This window comes from Stenella coeruleoalba (assembly GCF_951394435.1).
Source record: "Stenella coeruleoalba genome assembly, chromosome: 12".
NCBI classification, from domain to species: Eukaryota; Metazoa; Chordata; class Mammalia; order Artiodactyla; family Delphinidae; genus Stenella; species Stenella coeruleoalba.
In genome coordinates, this window is record NC_137158.1 from 83,146,097 (window position 1) to 83,167,415 (window position 21,319).

At 38.9% G+C, this 21,319-nt stretch overlaps 1 protein-coding gene across 7 annotated transcripts in view; it reads left to right on the forward strand.

Annotated features, from left to right (window-relative positions):
- Positions 1 to 21,319, forward strand: part of MAP3K4 (mitogen-activated protein kinase kinase kinase 4) — a 110,901-nt gene that overhangs the window by 12,620 nt on the left and 76,962 nt on the right. For 5 of the 7 annotated variants that reach the window (XM_079939069.1, XM_079939072.1, XM_079939071.1 and 2 more), the window contains exons 2-3: positions 19,496 to 19,686; positions 19,967 to 20,035. In XM_079939069.1, the coding sequence (XP_079795195.1) occupies positions 19,496 to 19,686; positions 19,967 to 20,035 (260 nt within the window). The remainder of the gene's footprint in view (positions 1 to 19,495; positions 19,687 to 19,966; positions 20,036 to 21,319) is intronic. The other 2 variants (XM_079939070.1, XM_079939073.1) reach the window with 1 other exon arrangement.

Genomic DNA, 21,319 nt, shown 5'->3' on the forward strand with positions numbered 1-21,319 from the left:
CTCAGAGCTGTTTAAAGAGGCCATCAGAAGCCTGTACCTGAAAGTATAACACATGGGAGAGTCCTTTTCCACCGGCCCTGAGATGGCCCTTCTTTGTTGAAGACGGGCACCCTGGACTGTAGCCGATGCTAGGTGCTTTCAGGGAAGCAGCCGAGTAAAACAAGCACCTGTCTGTAGGTGATGGAAAACTTAAAGTGGGATGTAGTGATTCTTATTACATAGTATTGGGGGTAATCTCTGTCTGCCAGTGGGAGCCTCTGTTGTGTAGCAGCTGCCTCCTGACCCCCATTGAGTGTTTTCTGATGTTTCTATTCCAGGAAGCTGCTTGTGATCTTAATTAATTTAACTAGTCCTTTGTTGGACTTTTAGGGTGTTTCCATTTCTTTAGCTATTATAAGCAACAATGTTATGAACATTCTTTTTGGCTCAGTCTTTATGTATATCCAAGATATTTTATTAGGATAAAATCCTGGAAATGAAATTGCAGTATTAAAGAGTATACCTATATATATTTTAGGTATAATCTGTTCCTCTCTAAGTACAGAATTTTACATATTGAATTATATATAATAGAGGTAACTATATAGGCAATTCACAGAATTTGATAATACAGAGATGAAAGAGAAAGAGAGGCCAATTGACCAATTAGGTGGGACCTGGTAGGTTCCCTCAGGTTTTTTTATTTTAAATTTTTGTGTAATATTTGCTGTTGTATAATGTAACACAGACATTTGTATAATATATATATGAAATGCGTAGCATGATAAATTATCTAGAAGTGAACCTGCTCTTGTAAAGATCACCTGTGTGAAGGAAGCAGCACCCTGGAGACCCCTTCTGCCCCCGCACGGCCACTACCCTCCTCTCCTCATTGCCCCGACACTTAGTGATATTTCACGTCTTTCATGGTCACTACCCTCCTCTCCTCATTGCCCCGACACTTAGTGATATTTCACGTCTTTCATGGTCACTACCCTCCTCTCCTCATTGCCCCGACACTTAGTGATATTTCACATCTTTCATGGTCACTACCCTCCTCTCCTCATTGCCCCGACACTTAGTGATATTTCACATCTTTCATGCAACATGATGTTCATGAGATTCACCTATGTTGTTTTGGGTGATAGTGGTTCTTTTATTTTTGTTACTATAAAGTACTTCATTGTGTAAACGTATCCCAGGGTGTTTTTATTCACTCAGGGTTTTGGGGGGGTTGTTTTTTACCATTGTAATCATTTTTAAGTGTTCAGCTTAGTAGTGTTTAAGTATATTCGTTCACACTGTGGCAGATCTCCAGAACTCTTCATCTTGCAAAACGGAGACTCTGTGTCCAGTAAATAACAACTCCCCTCTCCTCTCCCCTACCCCCTGGTCCAGGGAGCTTTCTGGGTTGGAGATCTCCCTACCCTCAGATTTAGCTAGAAATAGGGAGGCCATGAATTTCACTTAAAGTCTGTTTGTGAGCGGACCTTTCAATACATCCCTAAACAAATTTGCCGCTCAAAGGTAGCTAAATTTGAAACTCCTTTAAGCTTAAGGTCCAGGCCAAATAGACGTCATCCACACTGAACATCTCTCCCGTTCCTGAACATGGCATCTTTTTTCTCAACTTCTTGCCTTTGAGTAGATTGGTTCCTGTGTATCAACTACCCTTTCCTCACTTTTCTACTGCAGTCATTTCAAATGGCACTTGTCTTCTGAATCCTCTCACAGTCGCCTAGGCAGGTAGATAATACTTGTATTATGTGTAAGTGTAACGTAAAACATGCCCTGTCTTCAGGGGATTTATAATTTAGTTAAGGAGAAGAGATAAGGTAAATAGAAGCTTTATAATTCATGGTCTGGTGCAGAAATGGTAAATTTACATCTATCATGTACCTGTGTACCATCATTCAAATAGTATAACATGTTTTATATAATGATTACAATGAACTTGTAAAATAGATGTGCATTTTTCAGGTGGAGAAAGTGAGTCTTTAAGAGATGTATTAGTTCAGGGGACTTCGCTGGTGATCCAGTGGTTGGGACTCCTGGCTTTCACTGCAGGGGGCGCAGTTTCAATCCCTGGTCTGGAAAGTAGGATCCTGTGTGCTGTGCAGTGCGGCCAAAAAAATAAATAAAGGGGAGAGAGATAGAGAGAGAGAGATAGATAGATATATAGAGAGATAGAGAGAGACAGAGAGAGAGAGAGAGAGAGAGAGAGAGATGGATGTATTAGTTTAGAATACCTGGAGTCAGGACACATTCATCCTTGTTATGCTTCAGAGTCTGTGGTCCTGTATTTTATATGCTGTCTCCTTAGGCATAAATGTGAAAGGATGTGGTGAATGATTTAAATAATAGTTTATTATAGCAGTAAAAGATATCAAAAGAATGATTAATTGCCAAGTAAATTATACAGGGGTGAGAAGAGGTCCCTCTAGACTGAGGTGGGCATGATATATTATCTGAACATATTGTGAGCGTTTGCCATGTTAGTAAAAATATTAAAACATCATTTAAAAATAGCTCTATAATTTCAGTTTATGGTCATGCTCTAAACCATTTACGTATTACCAGTTTCTTGCTGTCCTGGGTAGCACTGCCGTGAACGTGCTGATCCACAGCTCTTAATGCTCTTCTGGCTGCTCTCGTAAAGTCATTTCCTGAATGTAGAATTTGAAAGGAGTTTGAACACATTTCAGAGTTTTAATATCTATTGTTAAACATTTTCTTCTGAAAAGATTATATGAATGTATAGGCCACAAATAGTGCTTACCTTACTAGATTTCTAGCTTTGAGTATTATTATAAAAAGTCTTTGCTAATTTAATAGCCCGGAAAGGGTTATCTTGTTTTAATTTGAGTGTCTGGTTACTAAATAGGTGGAACTATTTTCATGTTTTATTGCTACTTAAATTTATTTTGTGAATTATCTTTTTATATTCTTTGCTTATTTTGCTGTTTGTATCTTAGGGTTTTTCTTGCCAGTTTTTTTTTTTTTTTTTTTTTTTTTTTTTTGCGGTACACGGGCCTCTCACTGCTGTGGCCTCTCCTGTTGTGGAGCACAGGCTCCGGACGGGCAGGCTCAGCGGCCATGGCTCACACTGGCCCAGCCGCTCCGCGGCATGTGGGATCTTCCCGGACCGGGGCACGAACCTGTGTCCCCTGCATCGGCAGGCGGACTCTCAACCACTGCGCCACCAGGGAAGCCCTCTTGCCAGTTTTAATGAGTCTTTTTTTTTTTTTTTAACATATTTATTGGAGTATAATTGCTTTACAATAATGACTCTTTTATAAATTAAGGACATTTTTTTTTCCAGGTTAACTTTTAATATGTTTAGTTATTATTTTTTTATATATTGAAGTTTTAAATGTTCACATAGTTAAATATTTTCTTTTAAATTTTCTTCCATTTCTTTAAAGCTAGGAAGTCCAACACATGTAATTAAGGGAAAATCATTTCAGACCCATTTTTTTCTGGAAAAATACCATAAGTACCATTTTCTATATTTTATGGAAAAATACCATAGCTTACGTAAACTGTAAGCCATAAAAGAGCTTATAATGTAGGTTGTATGTATTTTTATATCACTGTAAATCTTGTTCTAATAGCTATGTACATGGTAGATACTGCATAAGTATCTGCTGATGGAATGAATGAGTTAATTCAATGAATTATCACTGACAAGACTTTAATAATTTTACTGGTTCTTGGCACCTCTTCCTTTGTATTCCCTTTCTGTTCTCATTTTCTGAGAATTTGTGAACTAATAAAAGACAAAGGAGTGTCTTTTCTTAAGGTTCCGTATGCAAGATTTCTATTCGTTTTTGCATCGCTGGATACTACATCTTACATACCTGGTAAGAGCGCTCCTCTTAGAATCGCTCTCTGAATGAGAGTTGATGTAGAACCTGTCATAAGATCCCTAATTCCCCTTGTTTTAGTAGAAATAGGATTGCCTTCTGTTCAAATCCTGCTCATTTGCTAGTGCTTTTTCAAATTATTTTGTTAGAATTTGAATAATAGGTGATTAAAGTAAGGTAATTTGGTTATGTAGAGATCTGTACCATACAGTTTCCCAAGTGTTTTGCTGTTCAGAATTTCTTCAGGACATGAACAAGTGAGATAGCCCTTTTTTTTTTGGTGCTAAAAGCTTGTACTGACCTTAAAGTATATATATTTGAATTCTTAAACATTCCATTTCTAGGCTATCAGAAAGTATTCTGACTGAAACTGGGTTTTACATGGAGAGTAAGAGAACTATAGGAGTAGGTATCTTGCCTTTACGTATTTATTTTGTTTTAAATAGCTTTCTGCCAATCAAGAGGTCCTTGGTTCATATCCGAGGTGTCCCCACAAAAAAAAAAAAGGGAAGGGGAAAAAAAATAAAATAAATTTATTGAGTTGTAATTCACATGGCACACAGTTCGCGCATTTAAAGTGTCCAGATCGGTGGTTTTAGTGTGCTCGAAGGTACGTGCAAACATCACCTGGTCAATTTTCGAGTGTTTTAATTACCTCAGAAAGAAACCTGGTACCCTTTAGCTACTGCTGCCTCCCAACCCCCATCCCTCCCAGTCCTAAGCAACCATTAGTCTACTTTCTGTGTCGGTATATTTGCCTGTTCTGAACATGTTTTATAAATTGAATCATATAATATATGGTCTTTTATGACAGCTTTTATTTAGCCTAATGTTTGCAAGTTTAACCCATGTTGTACCATGTATGAGTCCTTCATTCCTTTGTTTGGCTGAATAATGTTTCACTAAATGCATATGCTACATTTTGCTTATCCGTTCTTCACTCGATAGACATTGGGTTGTTTCCACCTTTTGGCTAGTATGAGTGATGCCGCTATAAACATTCAAGTGTTTATACAGTTGTTTGTGTGGACATATGTTTTCATTTTTCTTGCATATATATACCTAGGAGTCTAATTGCTGGGTCATACGTTTTTCAAACCGGCTGCACCACTTGACATTCCTACCAGCAGTGTATGAGAGTTCTGATTTCTTCACATCCTTGCCCATGCTTGTTATTATCTGACTTTAAACTATTTATTTATTTATTTTTGGCCGCACTGCAGAGCACGTGAAATCTTAGTTCCCTGGCCAGGGATTGAGCCCGTGCCCCCTACATTGGAAGTGCGGAGTCTTAACCACTGGACTGCCAGGGAAGTCCCTTTCTGACTTTTTGATTATAACCACCCTAATGGATGAAAAGTACTATCTCATGGTTTTGATTTGTATTTTCCTAGTGATGGTGAGCATCTTTTCAGGTGCTTGTTGGCCATTTGTATATCTTCGGAGAAGTGTGTATTCAGATCCTTTCCCCATTTTTAATTGGTTTATTTGTCTTTTTATTATTGAATTATGTTCAGGTATATTTAAAGGAGAGCATGAACATTGGAGAAAAATAAAAGATATTAAAAAAAACCCAAATGGAATGTCTGAAGATGAAAAATACAGTATCTGAAATGACAAATACACTGGTTGGGATTATCAACAGAGTAGGCACTGTAGAAAAAATTTTGAACTTGTGGACATAGCAATAGAAACTATGCAAAATGTAGTACAGAGAGTACACCGACTAGAAAAAAATGTATAGAACATCAGCGACGTATGGGATAATATCAGGCCCTCTGCGCATCTGTAATGGAGTTCCTGAAAGAGGAAAGCGAGGGGGGGAAACTGAAAAACATATTTTAAGAAATATGGCTGTAAATGTTTCACATTTGATGAACAAACACTATAAACCCATAGATTCAAACAGTTCAATTAGCCTCAAGAAAGATAAACCCAAAATTATCACTGGAAAATCACTGCTTAAATCTCTTTTTCTTCCATGGTTTCTACCCTTGTATGTCAGTTTTATAAATAACTTTATTCTTTTTTTGTTAAAATAAATTTATTTTATTTCTTTATTTTTGGCTGCGTTGGGTCTTTGTTGCTGTGTGCAGGCTTTCTCTAGTTGTGGCGAGTGGGGGCTACCCTTTGTTGCGGTGCGTGGGCTTCTCATTGCCGTGGCTTCTCGTTGTGGAGCATGGGCTCTAGGTGCATGGGCTTCAGTAGTTGTGGATCGCAGCCTTCAGTAGTTGTGGATCGCAGCCTCCAGTAGTTGTGGCTCACGGGCTCTGGAGTGCAGGCTCAGTAGTTGTGGTGCATGGGCTTCGTTGCTCTGTGGCATCTTCCCAGACCAGGGCTCGAACCCGTATCCCCTGCATTGGCAGGTGGATTCTTAACTGCTGTGCCACAAAGGAAGCCCCAATAACTTTATTCTTGTAATTGTTTTCTTCTGCGTTCACGTCTCTAGTAATGTATTATATGAAACATTCTCCTTTTATCTCATTCACCAAACCATTGTGTTCCATGTTTGCTTAAATTTTTTTTCCAAGAGGCTTTGCCTTTATTGTATTCAGTTGTAGCCTTGCTTATGAACCATTTAAGGATTTTTCTAATTATTCCTAAATTAATTGGGCTGTTAAATTAAATGTTAATTTATTTTAATTAACCACTTTTACAAGAAGCATGGAGGACGGTGTCATTCCAAACGTAAAACAACAGAGTGTCACAAAAGATTGAAAATTGCTGTCTTATTTGGTGCACTTGACATTGATGTGATTTAGAAGTCAGCTTTGGGCAAAGCCAGTGTATGTGGTCTGGAGGGCGGTTGTTATTCTTGCCTAGTGCGGGTGGAAGCAACCTTGTAGCTTGAGTATTGATTTGAATTACTTATTCATCTGATACCTTTATCCTTTGAATGTCTGTTTAGTATATGTCAGGATGAGATATTTTGAAAGGAGAACCCTGCTAACTGTGTGGTAAATATTGTCTAGGTCCATGCTTCTATACCCTTTGTGGGTCATAGACTACATTTGAGAATCTGATAAAGCTATGGACTCTTGACTCCAAAAATGGATGTGATTAAAATTTACATTCAGTTTCAAAGGACTCATAGTCTCTGTTATGGAGATATAAAGTAATATAGTTTTGATACTTTATTTTTTACATTCCCTGTATTTTGTACATGTTGCATTTAATTATATACTGTGAGATACTTCTTTTCGGAAACTGTGAGTGGTATTTATATACTCACGGGCCTTCAGGCCCGACATTTCCAGTTAATTTCACATTAGCCTTATGTATTCAACCGCAGTTACCAATTATGTTCTTAGTGAAGAAAACTATAAAATTAAAAATAGGAGCTTCTTTCTAAAATTTTTTTAGGTACATTATAATTATTTCCCCCAGTTTATATAGTTTTTAGTTAGAAGAAAGTTATGTTTTTCATGAGACAAACTTTTCTTTTTTTTGTGTGTGGTACGCGGGCCTCTCTCACTGTTGTGGCCTCTCCCACTGCGGAGCACAGGCTCCGGACACACAGGCTCAGCGGCCATGGCTCACGGGCCCAGCCGCTCCGCGGCACGTGGGATCTTCCCGGACCGGGGCACGAACCCGTGTCCCCTGCGTTCGCAGGCGGACCCTCAACCACTGTGCCACCAGGGAAGCCCATGAGACAAACTTTTTGTCTGTGTCTTTAATTACATCTTTGATGTTGAATAGTGTTTTATTTCTTAGATGTTAACTTGCCATTTTTAAGGATTTCATAACTCCTCTCAAGTGAACAATTCTTTTTTTCCTCCTCTGTTGGCTCCTGGCAGGTGAATTGGTCTTGCTTGTTGGCCTAGTGTAGACAGAATAGTTGTTTAGATTGACTTTAAGATTGAATAGTTGAGAGGCCTTGTGTTATATCTTTATGCCTGTCTGCTAGTGTAAGGTGATGTGGGAAATACTTTGACGAGAAAGGTCAGTTCACTCATGCCCTTCCCCTACTTAATGCTCTTTGTGGCTGCACCTTTCTTCTAGGATGAATCTGCTTTAGCGTAATCTGATGACTGCCTGCCCCTTTGGGTGCTCTTGTTTGCTCTGCCCTCTACTCTAGGCCATCATGGCCTTTATGTTTCTCAAATGAGCTGTGGGCTCTTCTGTCTCAGCCACCCCCCCCCCCCCCCTTCTGGTCAGTGCCTTCAGAGCTTCTGAGTTTCCGTTTAAGTGTTCCTTCTTTGGAGCTGTATTCTTTATTATCACCCTGTGGGTTCTTCAGGCTAGATCCTGTCTGCTGGTATGCTTTGTAATCTTCCTTCACAGCATAATGAAGAACTGCACTTTAAAGACTTTTGTGTGTGTACTTATATGCTAAATACCTCGTTCTTTCTATAGGTCGAAAACTTTAAGAGGGAAGGAATGGTGATTCTCTTGTTCACTATTGTATGTTTCCTCAGCTCCTAGCACAGCGCGTGTCCAGTAGGGCCGATGGTGAATGAAGTGAAGGTCTAATGGTGTAGTTGACACACATGCACACATAGTGCAGTATGAAACAGTTAATATGTGTTTTCAACTGTAAATAAATAAATCATTGGACTAGAGACCCAAGAAACAAAAAACTGAAAGGGAATGAAATAAAATAACATACATTTAAAAATTTTATATCGTTTTCTGTCTCTTACACAAAATCCATTCTCAAACAAAGTTAATTGTTGTTAATTCCAAATAACTGGCCTCTAATTTAAAAGGCCTGTTTTTCTTTCCCTGTAGTGGGTAGTTTTACACTTTTTTAGTCTTAAACACACACAGATTTACATGAAACGGAAACAGCAGCCTGGTCTGATGAGTCCTCTGTTAGAGGAATAGTACTTTGGTGTTCCAGGGAAGACAGGGTGTGGTTCCTATACTTGTTAGGGGCTGTAGGAAGCTACCAGAGGGAGAGTGGAGTTGAGTTACACCTTTTATTTGATATGCAGACATAAGCAGGCCAAACAAAACTCTCACTTTTCCCCCTGTCATTTGTATCATAAGCACGCTGTGTCTCCCCAGGCTGGAATTTAGACTCAGCGTCTTACCTAGGCTGACAGGTGAGGAAGTATAGACCTAGAGTGGCTAAAAGACTTCACCAAAGAAGGGAGCCCCAGAGCTGGCCAGAGAACTCAGTCCCTGAACTGTCCCCAGGCTTTTTCTCCAGCCAGTAGGGACCTCCTTCCACAGGGGAGGTACTCCTCTGTGCCTGCCTTTGGGAGAAGGCAGACATCCCAGTGACCTAGGAGTGAGGGGTGGGCTGAAGTTGGGAGGGTCCCGGGCCTTGGGGTCAGACCAGGGCTCCAGTTCGGCACAGACACTTCGCAGGGAGCAGGCAAGTTACCTTTGTAACTCCTTTTCCTATTCTGCAACATAGGGATTGTGATAGTACTTGCAGTGGTGTTGGGAAGACCAAATGGCATAGCATTTGTAGATTGCCTAATTGAGTGATAGGTATTTGATAATGAGACTACATGGTAATTCTCATAATCAACGAGGACGAGCCTTCTGGGCAAAGTATCCTTTCCTGAAATGGTGCCATAGTCCTTAATCCATAGGGAGTAAATGAGATCATGTAGGATGTTCAGCACAGTGTCTGGCAGATGGTTGGTATCTGGTATGTAAGGTAGTAGTTACACTGTTACAATGAAAATTGTTCATTACTGTGTGACAAATTATATAGCTGATGAAAAGCATAAATAGAAATCTGATGCATATCCCAGTTTAGGAAGTCACTGTTTTAAATGGCATTTCCTCACCTACCATTTAAAAATTGTTTTACAACCGCAATCTTGGTTATACTGATAAAGAATGGCTTAATTTTATAATTAATGTTACATTTTTCATTTAGTCCTGGCTCTTAGTCTTTTATACCTGTATAGTAACCCAAATTTCTTCAGCATTGTCATGGAACTCTTCCATATAATGTCATTATATTAATTAATTTTTAAATAAATTTTGAATTTTAGAATAGTTTAGATTTAGCGACAGTTGGAGATAGTACAGAGAATTTCCATATATCCCGTGTCCAGTTTCTTCTGTTGTTAAATCTTACATTACAGTGTATATTTGTTACAACTAACGATACAATATTGGCACATTATTATTTACTTAAACTCTGTACTTTATTCCAGTTTCATTCATTTTTCCTAATGTTCTTTTCTTCTTCCCAGATCCCATCCAGGACACCACATTATATTTAGTCATCACGTCTCTTTATCCGTGTCCTGGCTGTTACAGTTTCTCAGACCCTCTTTGTTTTTGATGACTTGAACAGTTTAAGGGGTGCCAGTCGGGTATTTTCTACACTGTTCCTCAGTTTGGGTTTGTCTGCTGTTTTTATCATGGTTTGGCTGTAGTTATGGGTTTTGGGAAGATGACCATAGAGGTGAAGTGCCCTTCTCATCAGATCAGGAGCTCATGCTCTCAACGTGACTTGTCACTGATGATGTTAACTTTGATCACTTGGCTGCGTAAATTGTTTGGGTTTTTTCTGTCCAGATTTGTCTCTTCTCCTGGTTATTTATATAGTAATTGTTTATATCCATATGAACTCATGGATTCATGCTTAGAATCCAGTGCTCTGTCATTTATTTTCTTGCTCAGATTGTTCCAGCTTCGGCCAGTGGGAGCTCTTTCGGTTGCTCCTGTGTCCTTTTAACATGATCCCATTGCTTTTTTGTTTTTTGAACACTTCCTCACTTGGTGCACTTACAAGATACTTCAAGCTCACATTACATCTTCCTTGCCCCCGTCCTGGAATCAGCCATCTCTCCAAGAAGTCCTTGTTCTTTTGTTGATGCGTGGTATTGGAAACCAAGATCTGGTCTCCAGATAAATGAGCTCTTTCTGTGCTAGTGTCAAAGCAGAGGTGAGAGATTTAATGTCCAAATTGTCCTAATTGCTTTTCCCACTTTTCTTTCCATTTTTCTTCACTGAAAACCCTGGGAGAGTATCTCATACGCTTGTATTTTTCCTCGATTTATCCCCTCAACAGTTGGAGTTCATCTTTTGAAAGTATATGTGTGTCATAGAGCATATTTATATTTATAGTAACTTTTTAAAATTTAAATTAGAAAAAAGATAAGGCGATGCAGACAACTCATCTGTTTCCTACAGAAAGTGGCTCTTCAGTTACTTGGTTTCTGAGAATTACATGGGAAGTAATGACATAAAATACTTTTTTCAGGTATAAATTCAAATTACAATAAGGGGATTTTTTAAATGTTCTCACTTGTAAGCAAGAAAGTAGAGGGAGATCATAATTCTTTTTTGCTATGTTTAAAGTTTTAAACATTTGTCTTGTGTCTCTTTAAACTCTTTAAATGTTTTGGGTGCACTTGGCATAGGGATAAGCCTCTTTGTTTGTTTTTCCTCCCAGCTTTGACGCAGGTTTTCATCTTTCAGATGTCCCTGCCTTAGTCCCAGAGTTCTCTTTACTTAAGCCTATAAAAACCTTCGAATGAATCATCATTTTATGTTGCTTTTCTTTAAATGTTTTTTTCTTTGGCATTTCATTGTAAATTGCATCCACAGTGAGACTGAAGTGGTGCTTATTTTCACTTCCTGTATTGAAAGAAGTGCTCCCTGCATCCACTCCTGTACAACCAGGTGCACCTAAGAAGAGTTTTTATTCCCTTTTGATTGTCTCCTTGCTAATCTGTACACATACAATCTAGTATTGATTTGCAAAGCTTTGGATAAAGATATATCAATAGATATACTCACATTTTGGGGGTCATTAGAACTGGCAAAAATAAGAACGCACACTTGAAAGTGTCTTTTTCTTTGTCCCCTTGTTTTTGGGTCTTTGTTGCTGCGCGCGGGCTTTCTCTAGTTGCGGCAAGCGGGGGCTACTCTTCGTTGTGGTACGTGGGCTCATTGCGGTGGCTTCTCTTATTGAGGAGCACGGGCTCTAGGCCTGCGGGCTCAGTAGTGGTGGCTCGCGGGCTCTAGAGCGCAGGCTCAGTAGTTGTGGCGCACGGGCTTAGTTGCTCCGTGGCATGCGGGATCTTCCCGGACCAGGGCTCGAACCCTTGTCCCCTGCGTTGGCAGGCGGATTCTTAACCACTGTGCCACCAGGGAAGCCCTGTCCCCTTGTTTTTAAGTACTCAACTGTTGGCAGTAAAATTGCAGAAATAATAGAAATAATCACACTTGTCTTTTATCTATAGCATGACTCATATGTTTTTGAATACCTAAAACTTTTCTCTCTTTTTTTTGTTCTAGTTCTTTTTGGATATCTTCTGGTTAACCAGAAGTGAAGAATAATAATGTGAAGTCTTTAAAGCATTTTGTAATATTTGTTTATATGATTTTATTTTCTGAAAGCCTTCATCTGAAAATGTTTAAAAATAGCTTGTAATTATTTTTATTTCTAATGATGAGTAAAGTTTATCCATGTGGGATAATTTTTCTTCATATATATATATATGTTTTCTATCTTTGTGTTCTATTTTGTTTGACCTACATCAGGACTGCTAAAGTATACCTTGTAAAAATCTTTGTGTGAAATAAAAGACTTCTAGAAGATCTAAGCCAGGCAGGCCTTATACACTCATCTATGTAACCCTTTCCAAGACCTAACCCTATCCATTTCTTCTATAAGACATATTGACTGACGCTCACAGCATCATGAATGCCTATGACTAATAGGCTGTCTCTAGAATGCCTGTGATTTTCCGTTCCCATCAATTGAACTATATGCTTATCAGGAGTTCCTGGTTTGTTCCTAAATCTTTTTAGGTCTATTGTACGCTTTAATTGTAATTGCAGAATTTAGTAAACTATTATGCAAATATATGAGATGTGAATGCAAAAGAGAATTGTAGTTTCTGTATAAACTAATTTGGAATGCTTTGGAAAGTCTCCAAAAGATAGGTCGTGAAAGGAAACTTACCATCAAATTAGGGATAGGAGAGAACTGTTGAAGTTTAGGTAATCCAGAAAAATTACCCTCTGAAAATCTTTAAATTCTTGTTCCATTTTAAAGAACTAGAGAGTGGGGATGGCAGATGCAGTGCTTTGGTTGTGGTATATGTGACAAAGTTGACTCGTGACTTTTCTCAGGGACTCACACCAAAAGACAAGGCTGTAGCCTCATCAAAGTCGTGGCAGATTTAAACCCATTCATGGGCTTAAAGTAAAAATAAAATGTTTAACTTTTTATGTTTGTCAGTTATCTATTTTAATTTAACAAACCATACCAAAGCTTAATGGCTTAAAGTAAAAACCATTTATTATCTGTTACGGTATTGAGTGGTTCTTCTGCGTTTCGTGGTGTTGGCTTGGGCTCAGGGACAGCTGAAAGGTCCAAAATAGCCTCACTCACACACTAGCAAGTTGGCACTGACTGTCAGCTGGGATGGGAGCTTAGCAAGACTTTGACCTATCTGGTTTCTCCTTCATGCAGCCTCTCCACCTGGCTAGTTAGGCTTTGAAGACCATGGCAGTCTCAGGGTAGTTGAATTTCTTACATGGTGGCTAGCATGCCCTGGAGTACAAAGGTGGCCTTCTTAAGGCTTAGGCCCAGAACTGACCCAGAGTCACTTTTGCTACATTGCATTGGTTAAAGCAGGTCACAGGGTCAACCTGCATTCAAGAGGAGATGATTATACAAGGATGTGAATGCTGGGAGGCCAGCAAAGTAACAGCCAACACAGATGTTTCAGATTTTTTATTTGCATGTCTCATTTTTGATGCTTTTAATATGTATTTCAATAAATGAAAGTGTTTGTAAGCAAACAATAATTTGATTAAAACTTGTATTCTTACTGTTAAATGTGGGAACGAAGGGATTTCAGCCCGTGTCATTCTGATTCCAAAACCATTATTCCTTATACCATACTCCATTGCTCTTGTTTTGGTCAGTAAATAGTCATGTTCGCACCTAGGGTTACAGTGTCAGTTAAACAATATTATTGTCAGAAGTCTATCTTTAGTTCTTGTAGCCTTTAAAAATTTACATTCTTCAAATTATTAAATGTGATTTTATTAAAATACAATTTAGATAATAATTATGTCTGAAGTATCAGAGATAAAATTGTTAACCTTACAAATCCGTTTATTCAGCAGACAGTTATTGGGCATGTCATCTGTACCAGGCACTGTTCTAGACACTGGAGGAACAGTGGTAAAAAAGACAGATGAGGTCCCTGCCTTCATGGAGCTTCAGGTCTAGTTGGGGGGATAGTCTCTTGTTCATTTCCATAGACAATCTTGTTTTAAAATATCTACTTTCGTTTAAAAAAAAGAATTTTAGTTAAAGAAAAAAGTTTGAGTGTCTATACTGAAAAATAATGAAGGCATGCTAGGTTTGTAAAGACCCTACACTCTGAATCAATGCAAAAGTTACATAGTGAATGTTGGATGAACTTGAGATTTGATAACGGCTTACCTGGAGGTAGGCTGATAAATGTTCAACTGCCAGCCGATAGTAAAGATCAGCTAAGTATTGGCTCTTACAGTACACACCGACCTGTGCCACCTCAAACTTAGCTTAGCTCCTTTTAATTTATACTGAAGCCAAGCAAGCTATTGTGTATAAGTTCTTTAAAAAAGAAACTTAGAAAATCCAACCCCTCTGCCTACCCCTCCTCCCTTTCCCACAGTGGCAAATGCCTGCCTTTAATTATTACTTAATAGGGAATAGGTTAATGGGGAGGTGGAGGTGGCGGAGACAGCGCCACACGGCTGAGAACTGCGCTCATGTGGAATGAAATTTTTTTTTTTTTCTTTGCGGTACGCGGGCCTCTCACCGCTGCGGCCTTTCCCGTTGTGGCAGAGCACAGGCTCCGGACGTGCAGGCTCAGTGGCCATGGCTCACGGGCCCAGCCGGTCCGTGGCATGTGGGATCTTCCTGGACCGGGGCACGAACCCGTGTCCCCTGCATCGGCAGGCGGACTCTCAACCACTGCGCCACCAGGGAAGCCCTGGAATGAAATATTTTATGTTTAAGGGCTTTGCTAAAGAACTTTTAATGAACTATTTTGTTTGTTTGTTTTTTAGGGCTTTTGCAAAACCACCGATGTTCTCAAGCTCATCTAATCCAGCTTCATCATTTTTGAGCTATTTCAGGCACCATGTGGTTTCACCTACTATGTCAGAGCAGAACTATTTAACCCCAAGTTATTTGAATTTTTGTCTTTCACATGTTTCATTTAAAAACTACACTAAACCCCCGTGGGTTGAGTTTAAGACGTGCTTTTCTTAGACCGGATTCTGTGTCAAGTGAAGGGTACTTGAGCAAAGTTTTATTTTAAAAGAATGCAACATTGTTTTCTGTGACTGTCAGAAGTTTAGTACCAGAAAGACATTTCACATTTGTATGTTTTCAAACACAAGTAAGAAAAATGTTTCAGGGCAGCTGATGTAGACCTTGTACTACTTTCCCCATCCAAAATAATTGGTATCCATGGGAACATTCTGAACCAGTCAACTGACCACATTAGCTCATCTCACATGAACTGATACAGAATGAGGTTTTGGATGCTTTTGGTTAGTTAATTGAAATGATGCAAGTTCTCTTGAGCTTAGAACTAGTATTTATTTTCCTAGATTTTGTGTCTAAATGGTTTTTTTTTAAAGGAATAAACTTTAGCTTGATTTCTCTTCCTACCCCTCCCCCCATTATGTATTGTTTCTTAGCTAAAGCTTCCAAACTAAGTTGTTTTTCTCAGGCTGCTTTTTTTTTTTAAAACAACTTTATTGGAGTATATTTGCTTTACAATGTTGTGTTAGTTTCTGCTGTATAACAAAGTGAATCAGCTATATGTATACATATATCCCCATATCCCCTCCCTCTTGCCTCTCCCTCCCACCCTCCCTATCCCACCCCTCTAGTTGGTCACTAAGCACCGAGCTGATCTCCCTGTGCTATGCAGCAGCTTCCCACTAGCTATCTGTTTTACCTTTGGTAGTGTATATATGTCCATGCCACTCTCTCACTTCATCCCAGCTTACCCTTCCCCCCGCCATGTCCTCAAGTCCATTCTCCACGTCTGCATCTTTTTTCCTGTCCTGCCCCGAGGTTCTTCAGAATCTTTTTTTTTTTTTTTTTAGATTCCATATATATGTGCTAGCATACGGTATTTGTTTTTCTCTTTCGGACTTACTTCACTCTGTATGACAGTCTCTAGGTCCATCCACCTCACTACAGATAACTCAATTTCGTTTCTTTTTATGGCTGAGTAATATTCCATTGTATATATGTGCCACATCTTCTTTATCCATTCATCTGTCAGTGGACACTTAGGTTGTTTCCGTGTCCTGGCTATTGTAAATAGAGCTTCAGTGAACATTGTGGTACATGACTCTTTTTGAATTATGGTTTTCTCAGGGTATATGTCTGGTAGTGGGATTGCTGGGTCATATGGTAGTTCTATTTTTAGTTTTTTAAGGAAACTCCATACTGTTCTCCACAGTGGGTGTATCAATTTAAATTTCCACCAACAGTGCAAGAGGGTTCCCTTTTCTCTACACCCTCTGCAGCATTTATTGTTTGCAGATTTTTTGATGATGGCCATTCTGACCAGTGTGAGGTGATACCTCATTGTAGTTTTGATTTGCATTTCTCTACTAATTAGTGATATTGAGCATCCTTTCATGTGTTTGTTGGCAATCTGTATATCTTCTTTGGAGAAATGTCTATTTAGGTTTTCCACCCATTTTTGGATTGGGTTGTTTGTTTTTTTGATATTCAACTGCATGAGCTGCTTATATATTTTGGAGATTAATCTTTTGTCAGTTGCTTCATTTGCAAATATTTTCTCCCATTCTGAGGGTTGTCTTTTCATCTTATTTATGCTTTCCTTTGCTGTGCAAAAGCTTTTAAGTTTCATTAGGTCCCATTTGTTTATTTTTGTTTTTATTTCCATTTCTCTAGGAGGTGGGTCAAAAAGGATATTGCTGTGATTTATGTCATGAAGTGTTCTTCCTATGTTTTCCTCTAAGAGTTTTATAGTGTCTGGCCTTACATTTCGGTCTTTAACCCATTTTGGGTTTATTTTTGTGTGTGGTGTTAAGGAACGTTCTAATTTCATTCTTTTACATGTAGCTGTCCAGTTTTCCCAGCATCACTTATTGAAGAGGCTGTCTTTTCTCTGTTGTATATTCTTGCCTCCTTTTGTCAAAAATAAGGTGACCTATGTGTGTGGGTTTACCTCTGGGCTTTCTATCCTGTTCCATTGATCTGTATTTCTGTTTTTGTGCTTTTATAAGAATTTGTCCATTTCTTCCAGGTTGTCCATTTTATTGGTATATAGCTGCTTGTAGTCATCTCTCATGAGCATTTGTATTTCTTCAGTGTCAGTTGTTACTTCTCCTTTTTCATTTCTAATTCTATTGACTTGAGTCTTCTCCCTCTTGATGAGTCTGGCTAAAGGTTTATCAATTTTGTTTATCTTCTCAAAGAACCAGCTTTTAGTTTTATTGATCTTTGCTATCCTTTCCTTCATTTCTTTTTCATTTATTTCTGATCTGATCTTTGTGATTTCTTTCCTTCTGCTAACTTTGGGTTTTTTTTGGTCTTCTTTCTCTAATTGCTTTAGGTATAAGGTTAGGTTGTTTATTTGCATTGTTTCCTGTTTCTTGAGGTAGGATTGTATTGCTGTAAACTTCCCTCTTAGAACTGCTTTTACTGTATCCCATAGGTTTTGGGTCGTTGTGTTTTCATTGTCATTTTTTTCTGGGTATTTTTTGATTTCCTCTTTGATTTCTTCAGCTATCTCTTGGTTATTTAGTAGTGTATTGTTTAGCTTCCATGTGTTTGTATTTTTTTTTTTTTTTTTGGGTTGCACCGGGTCTTAGTTGAGGCATGTGGGATCTAGTTCCTGGACCAGGGATTGAACCTGGGCCCCCTGCATTGGGAGCGCAGAGTCTTAGCCACTGGACCACCAGGGAAGTCCGTGTTCGTATTTTTTACAGATTTATTCCTATAATTGATATCTAGTCTCATAGTGTTGTGGTCCAAAAAGATACTTGATACGATTTTAGTTTTCTTAAATTTACCAGGGCTTGATTTGTGACCCAAGATATGATCTGTCCTGGAGAATGTTCCATGAGCACTTGAGAAGAAAGTGTATTCTGTTGTTTTTGGGTGGAAAGTCCTAAAAATATCAGTTAAGTCCATCTTGTTTAATGTATCATTTAAAGCTTGTGTTTCCTTATTTATTTTCATTTTGGATGATCTGTCCATTGGAGAAAGTGGGGTGTTAAAGTCCTCTGCTACGATTGTGTCGATTTCCCCTTTAATGGCTGTTAGCATTTGCCTTATGTATTGAGGTGCTCCTATGTTGGGTGCATAAATATTTACGATTGTTATATCTTCTTCTTGGATTGATCATTATGTGGCGTCCTTCTTTGTCTCTTGTAACAGTCTTTATTTTAAAGTCTATTTTGTGTGATATGAGAATTGCTACTCCAGCTTTCTTTTGATTTCCATTTGCATGGAATATCTTTTTCCATCTCCTCACTTTCTGTCTGTATGTGTCTCTAGGACTGAAGTGTGTCTCTTGTAGACAGCATATATACGGGTCTTGTTTTTTTATCCATTCAGCCAGTCTGTGTCTTTAGGTTGGAGCATTTAATCCATTTACATTTAAGGTAGTTATCAATATGTATATTCCTATTACCATTTTCTTAATTGTTTTGGGTTTCTTATTGTAGGTCTTTTCCTTCTCTTGTGTTTCCTGCCTAGCATTTGTTGTTCCTTTAGCATTTGTTGTAAAGCTGGTTTGGTGGTGCTGAATTTTCTTAGCTTTTGCTTGTCTGTAAATGTTTTAATTTCTCCGTCGAATCTGAATGAGATTCTTGCTGGGTAGAGTAATCTTGGTTGTAGGTTTTTCCCTTTCATCACTTTAAATAATGTCCTGCCACTCGCTTCTGGCTTGCAGAGTTTCTGCTGAAAGATCAGCTGTTAACCTTATGGGGATTCCCTTGCATGTTATTTGTTACTTTTCCCTTGCTGCTTTTAACATTTTTTCTTTGAATTTAATGTTTGATAGTTTGATTAATATGTGTCTTGGCGTGTTTCTCCTTGGATTTATCCTGTATGGGACTCTCTGTGCTTCCTGGACTTGATTGACTATTTCCTTTCCCATATTAGGGAAGTTTTCAACTTCCCTAACCTGAGTGCTGCCCTGAAGTGTTTATCAGAGAACACAGAAACCCTGACCTGCCACATGTCATCAGTGCTCTCTGCTTTGCTGCTCAGGTCCTGCTTTCTGTTCTGTGTGCTTCACAAAGCGAAAGCAGTGGGACTCTGACGTCAGGGCAAGAGTTGCCCACTCAGCAGTTAAGCTTGTCACCAACTATCACGTAAGTGATGCTTAGTTCTGTTGATTTGTATCTTCTAGTCCTTTGCTCTTTTTCCCCTGATCCTTAAGTTTTTAGTTTTAAACTTCATTTATGTTAGAAAGAATTCTCTAAACAACAGGAACTGCACATCAGTTCTCTTTATTCGTGGTGAGAGCAGGAACACGGTCGTTATATTCTCTTCATGAGTTTCTACAAGTACGGATAGAGGAGAAAGATTACAAGGCTGAGGAAGAGACATATCCACAGAGCAGTGTTATGGAGAGTTTTTAAAAGAAATTTTAAGTCATTGAAGTTTGAATTCCCTTCATACGTTCCTGAATGTTTTCTCTGCTTGTTGTGCTCCGTAGACAAGAGTGCGCATTGGGAGATTCAGCTTGTAAGAATTCTGAGTCTGATCCTGAGGACTTTTCAGATGAAACAAATACAGAGAACCTTTACGGTCCCTCTCCCCCCAGCACGCCTCGGCAGAGGAAGCATCTGTCAACCAAACACCAGAGGAATAATGTAGGGCGGCCCACCAGTCGAGCTAATGTGAAAGGTAAGTCTTGTGCGTAAAACGATACATTTGAGGGGGCGTGGCATGGTTGGTATGTAATCTTTATGTAACATGTAACTATTGATAGATGCTTTTTCTACAATAATGTTATTCCTCTTTTTTTAAATTTGATTTTATGCTGCCTTAAAGTTTTATTTTTAAATATTTGAATTATCACCATTAGCAATATTGTTAATAAAAGAGAAAATAATTCTCCAGAGATAGAAAGGTTTGTAATTGTAATTGTTAAAGTCAGTGTGTGAGGCCTTTGCATTCCTTTTAGGACGTGGAAGAGGACAAACGTGGATGAATCAGCGTGCCTGTCCAGGATGGCTGCTGGTGTGCGGGATAGGTGGCCTTCTTTTATTCTTTGAATCTCTTAGGCTGAAACTTCTAGATTCTGTCTTCCTGACATGATGTATTGGGCACTTTGGGAGAGGCAGGGCCAGGCTTTCTTCCCCAGGATTCCCCAGGCGGCCTGAGACCTGTGCTCTGCCGGTGACCATGATGCTGCCCTCATGTACAGGGCCCTCGTTCCCACTAAGCACAGGGCCTGGATGGTGTCCCACCTTATAATCACGCACAGAATCTGTGTTGTACTTTTCTTTCTGTTTGGAATCCCAAAGCCCAGATAGTGTTCTGCTCCTAGAAGCTGTTCCTGCTCCTGAGACTGTTCTCTGTTTTCATTTCTTCCTTCCTCTGAGCGCGTCACAGCTGTTCTGTTCTGAGGCAGAGGAACTGAATCATGCTGACCTGCTTCCTTGTACCTGCTTTCTGGCATGGAACCTCAGGTCACTGAAGCCTTACGGTTTTAGAATTTCTCTGTTAATTTCAGCAAACCACTTGTCCTGAAACTGATCTCGTAGTTTCCTAGAATTCATCTACCTATTACTGTGCAAGATAGGGATATCATTCTTTATCTCCTCTGAGAAATTTCCCCTTACCACATGTTCTCCCTACTGAAAAGAGACTCATTTCCATTTCTCCCTTTCTTCAGCTCATTTTCTTCCTCTCTTTCCCTTTCCCACTCATTTCTTCCACACATTGATCTCTCATGGTTAATGTCGGCAAGTTCATTCTGTGTCCCTATCATAGCCCTTCCTCAAGAAAGAAGAAGGGTAAGAGAAATGGACTTTATTGAACTTATTTGCTTGAGTGAAGTCTTATCCAAGGAGGAATTCCTAAGTAATAAATAGTCTTTCTTTCCCACAGGGAAGATGATTTTTTTTACTTTCTTTTAAAACTGTATTTGTAGTAAGATGTTAACCTATGATCTGTATTTACCCCTGTTGGAAAGTAATAGCTTTCCATTGCAATATATTATCTTTAAAATCAATCCTTTTCCATTTTCTCAAAGAAATTTCTCAAATGCCTACAGAAGTTCCTTTTGAAGCAGCATCTACTGAACCAATATTAGTTAATACATATTTGCTTCGTGGTGGTGAAATGCGATGATGCCAGTAGGATATCTGCTTTGTCTTCACTTGTTCATACTATTTTAGAACCAGAGTTGAGAACACAGTCCCCCCATTTTATAGATTGAGAAAGTGAGGCCCAGGGTTTCAAAGCAACTTCTTAAGGCCAGAAGGCTTGAGATAGTGGCAGGACTAATTTTAGGTACTATTTTTATTTTTTG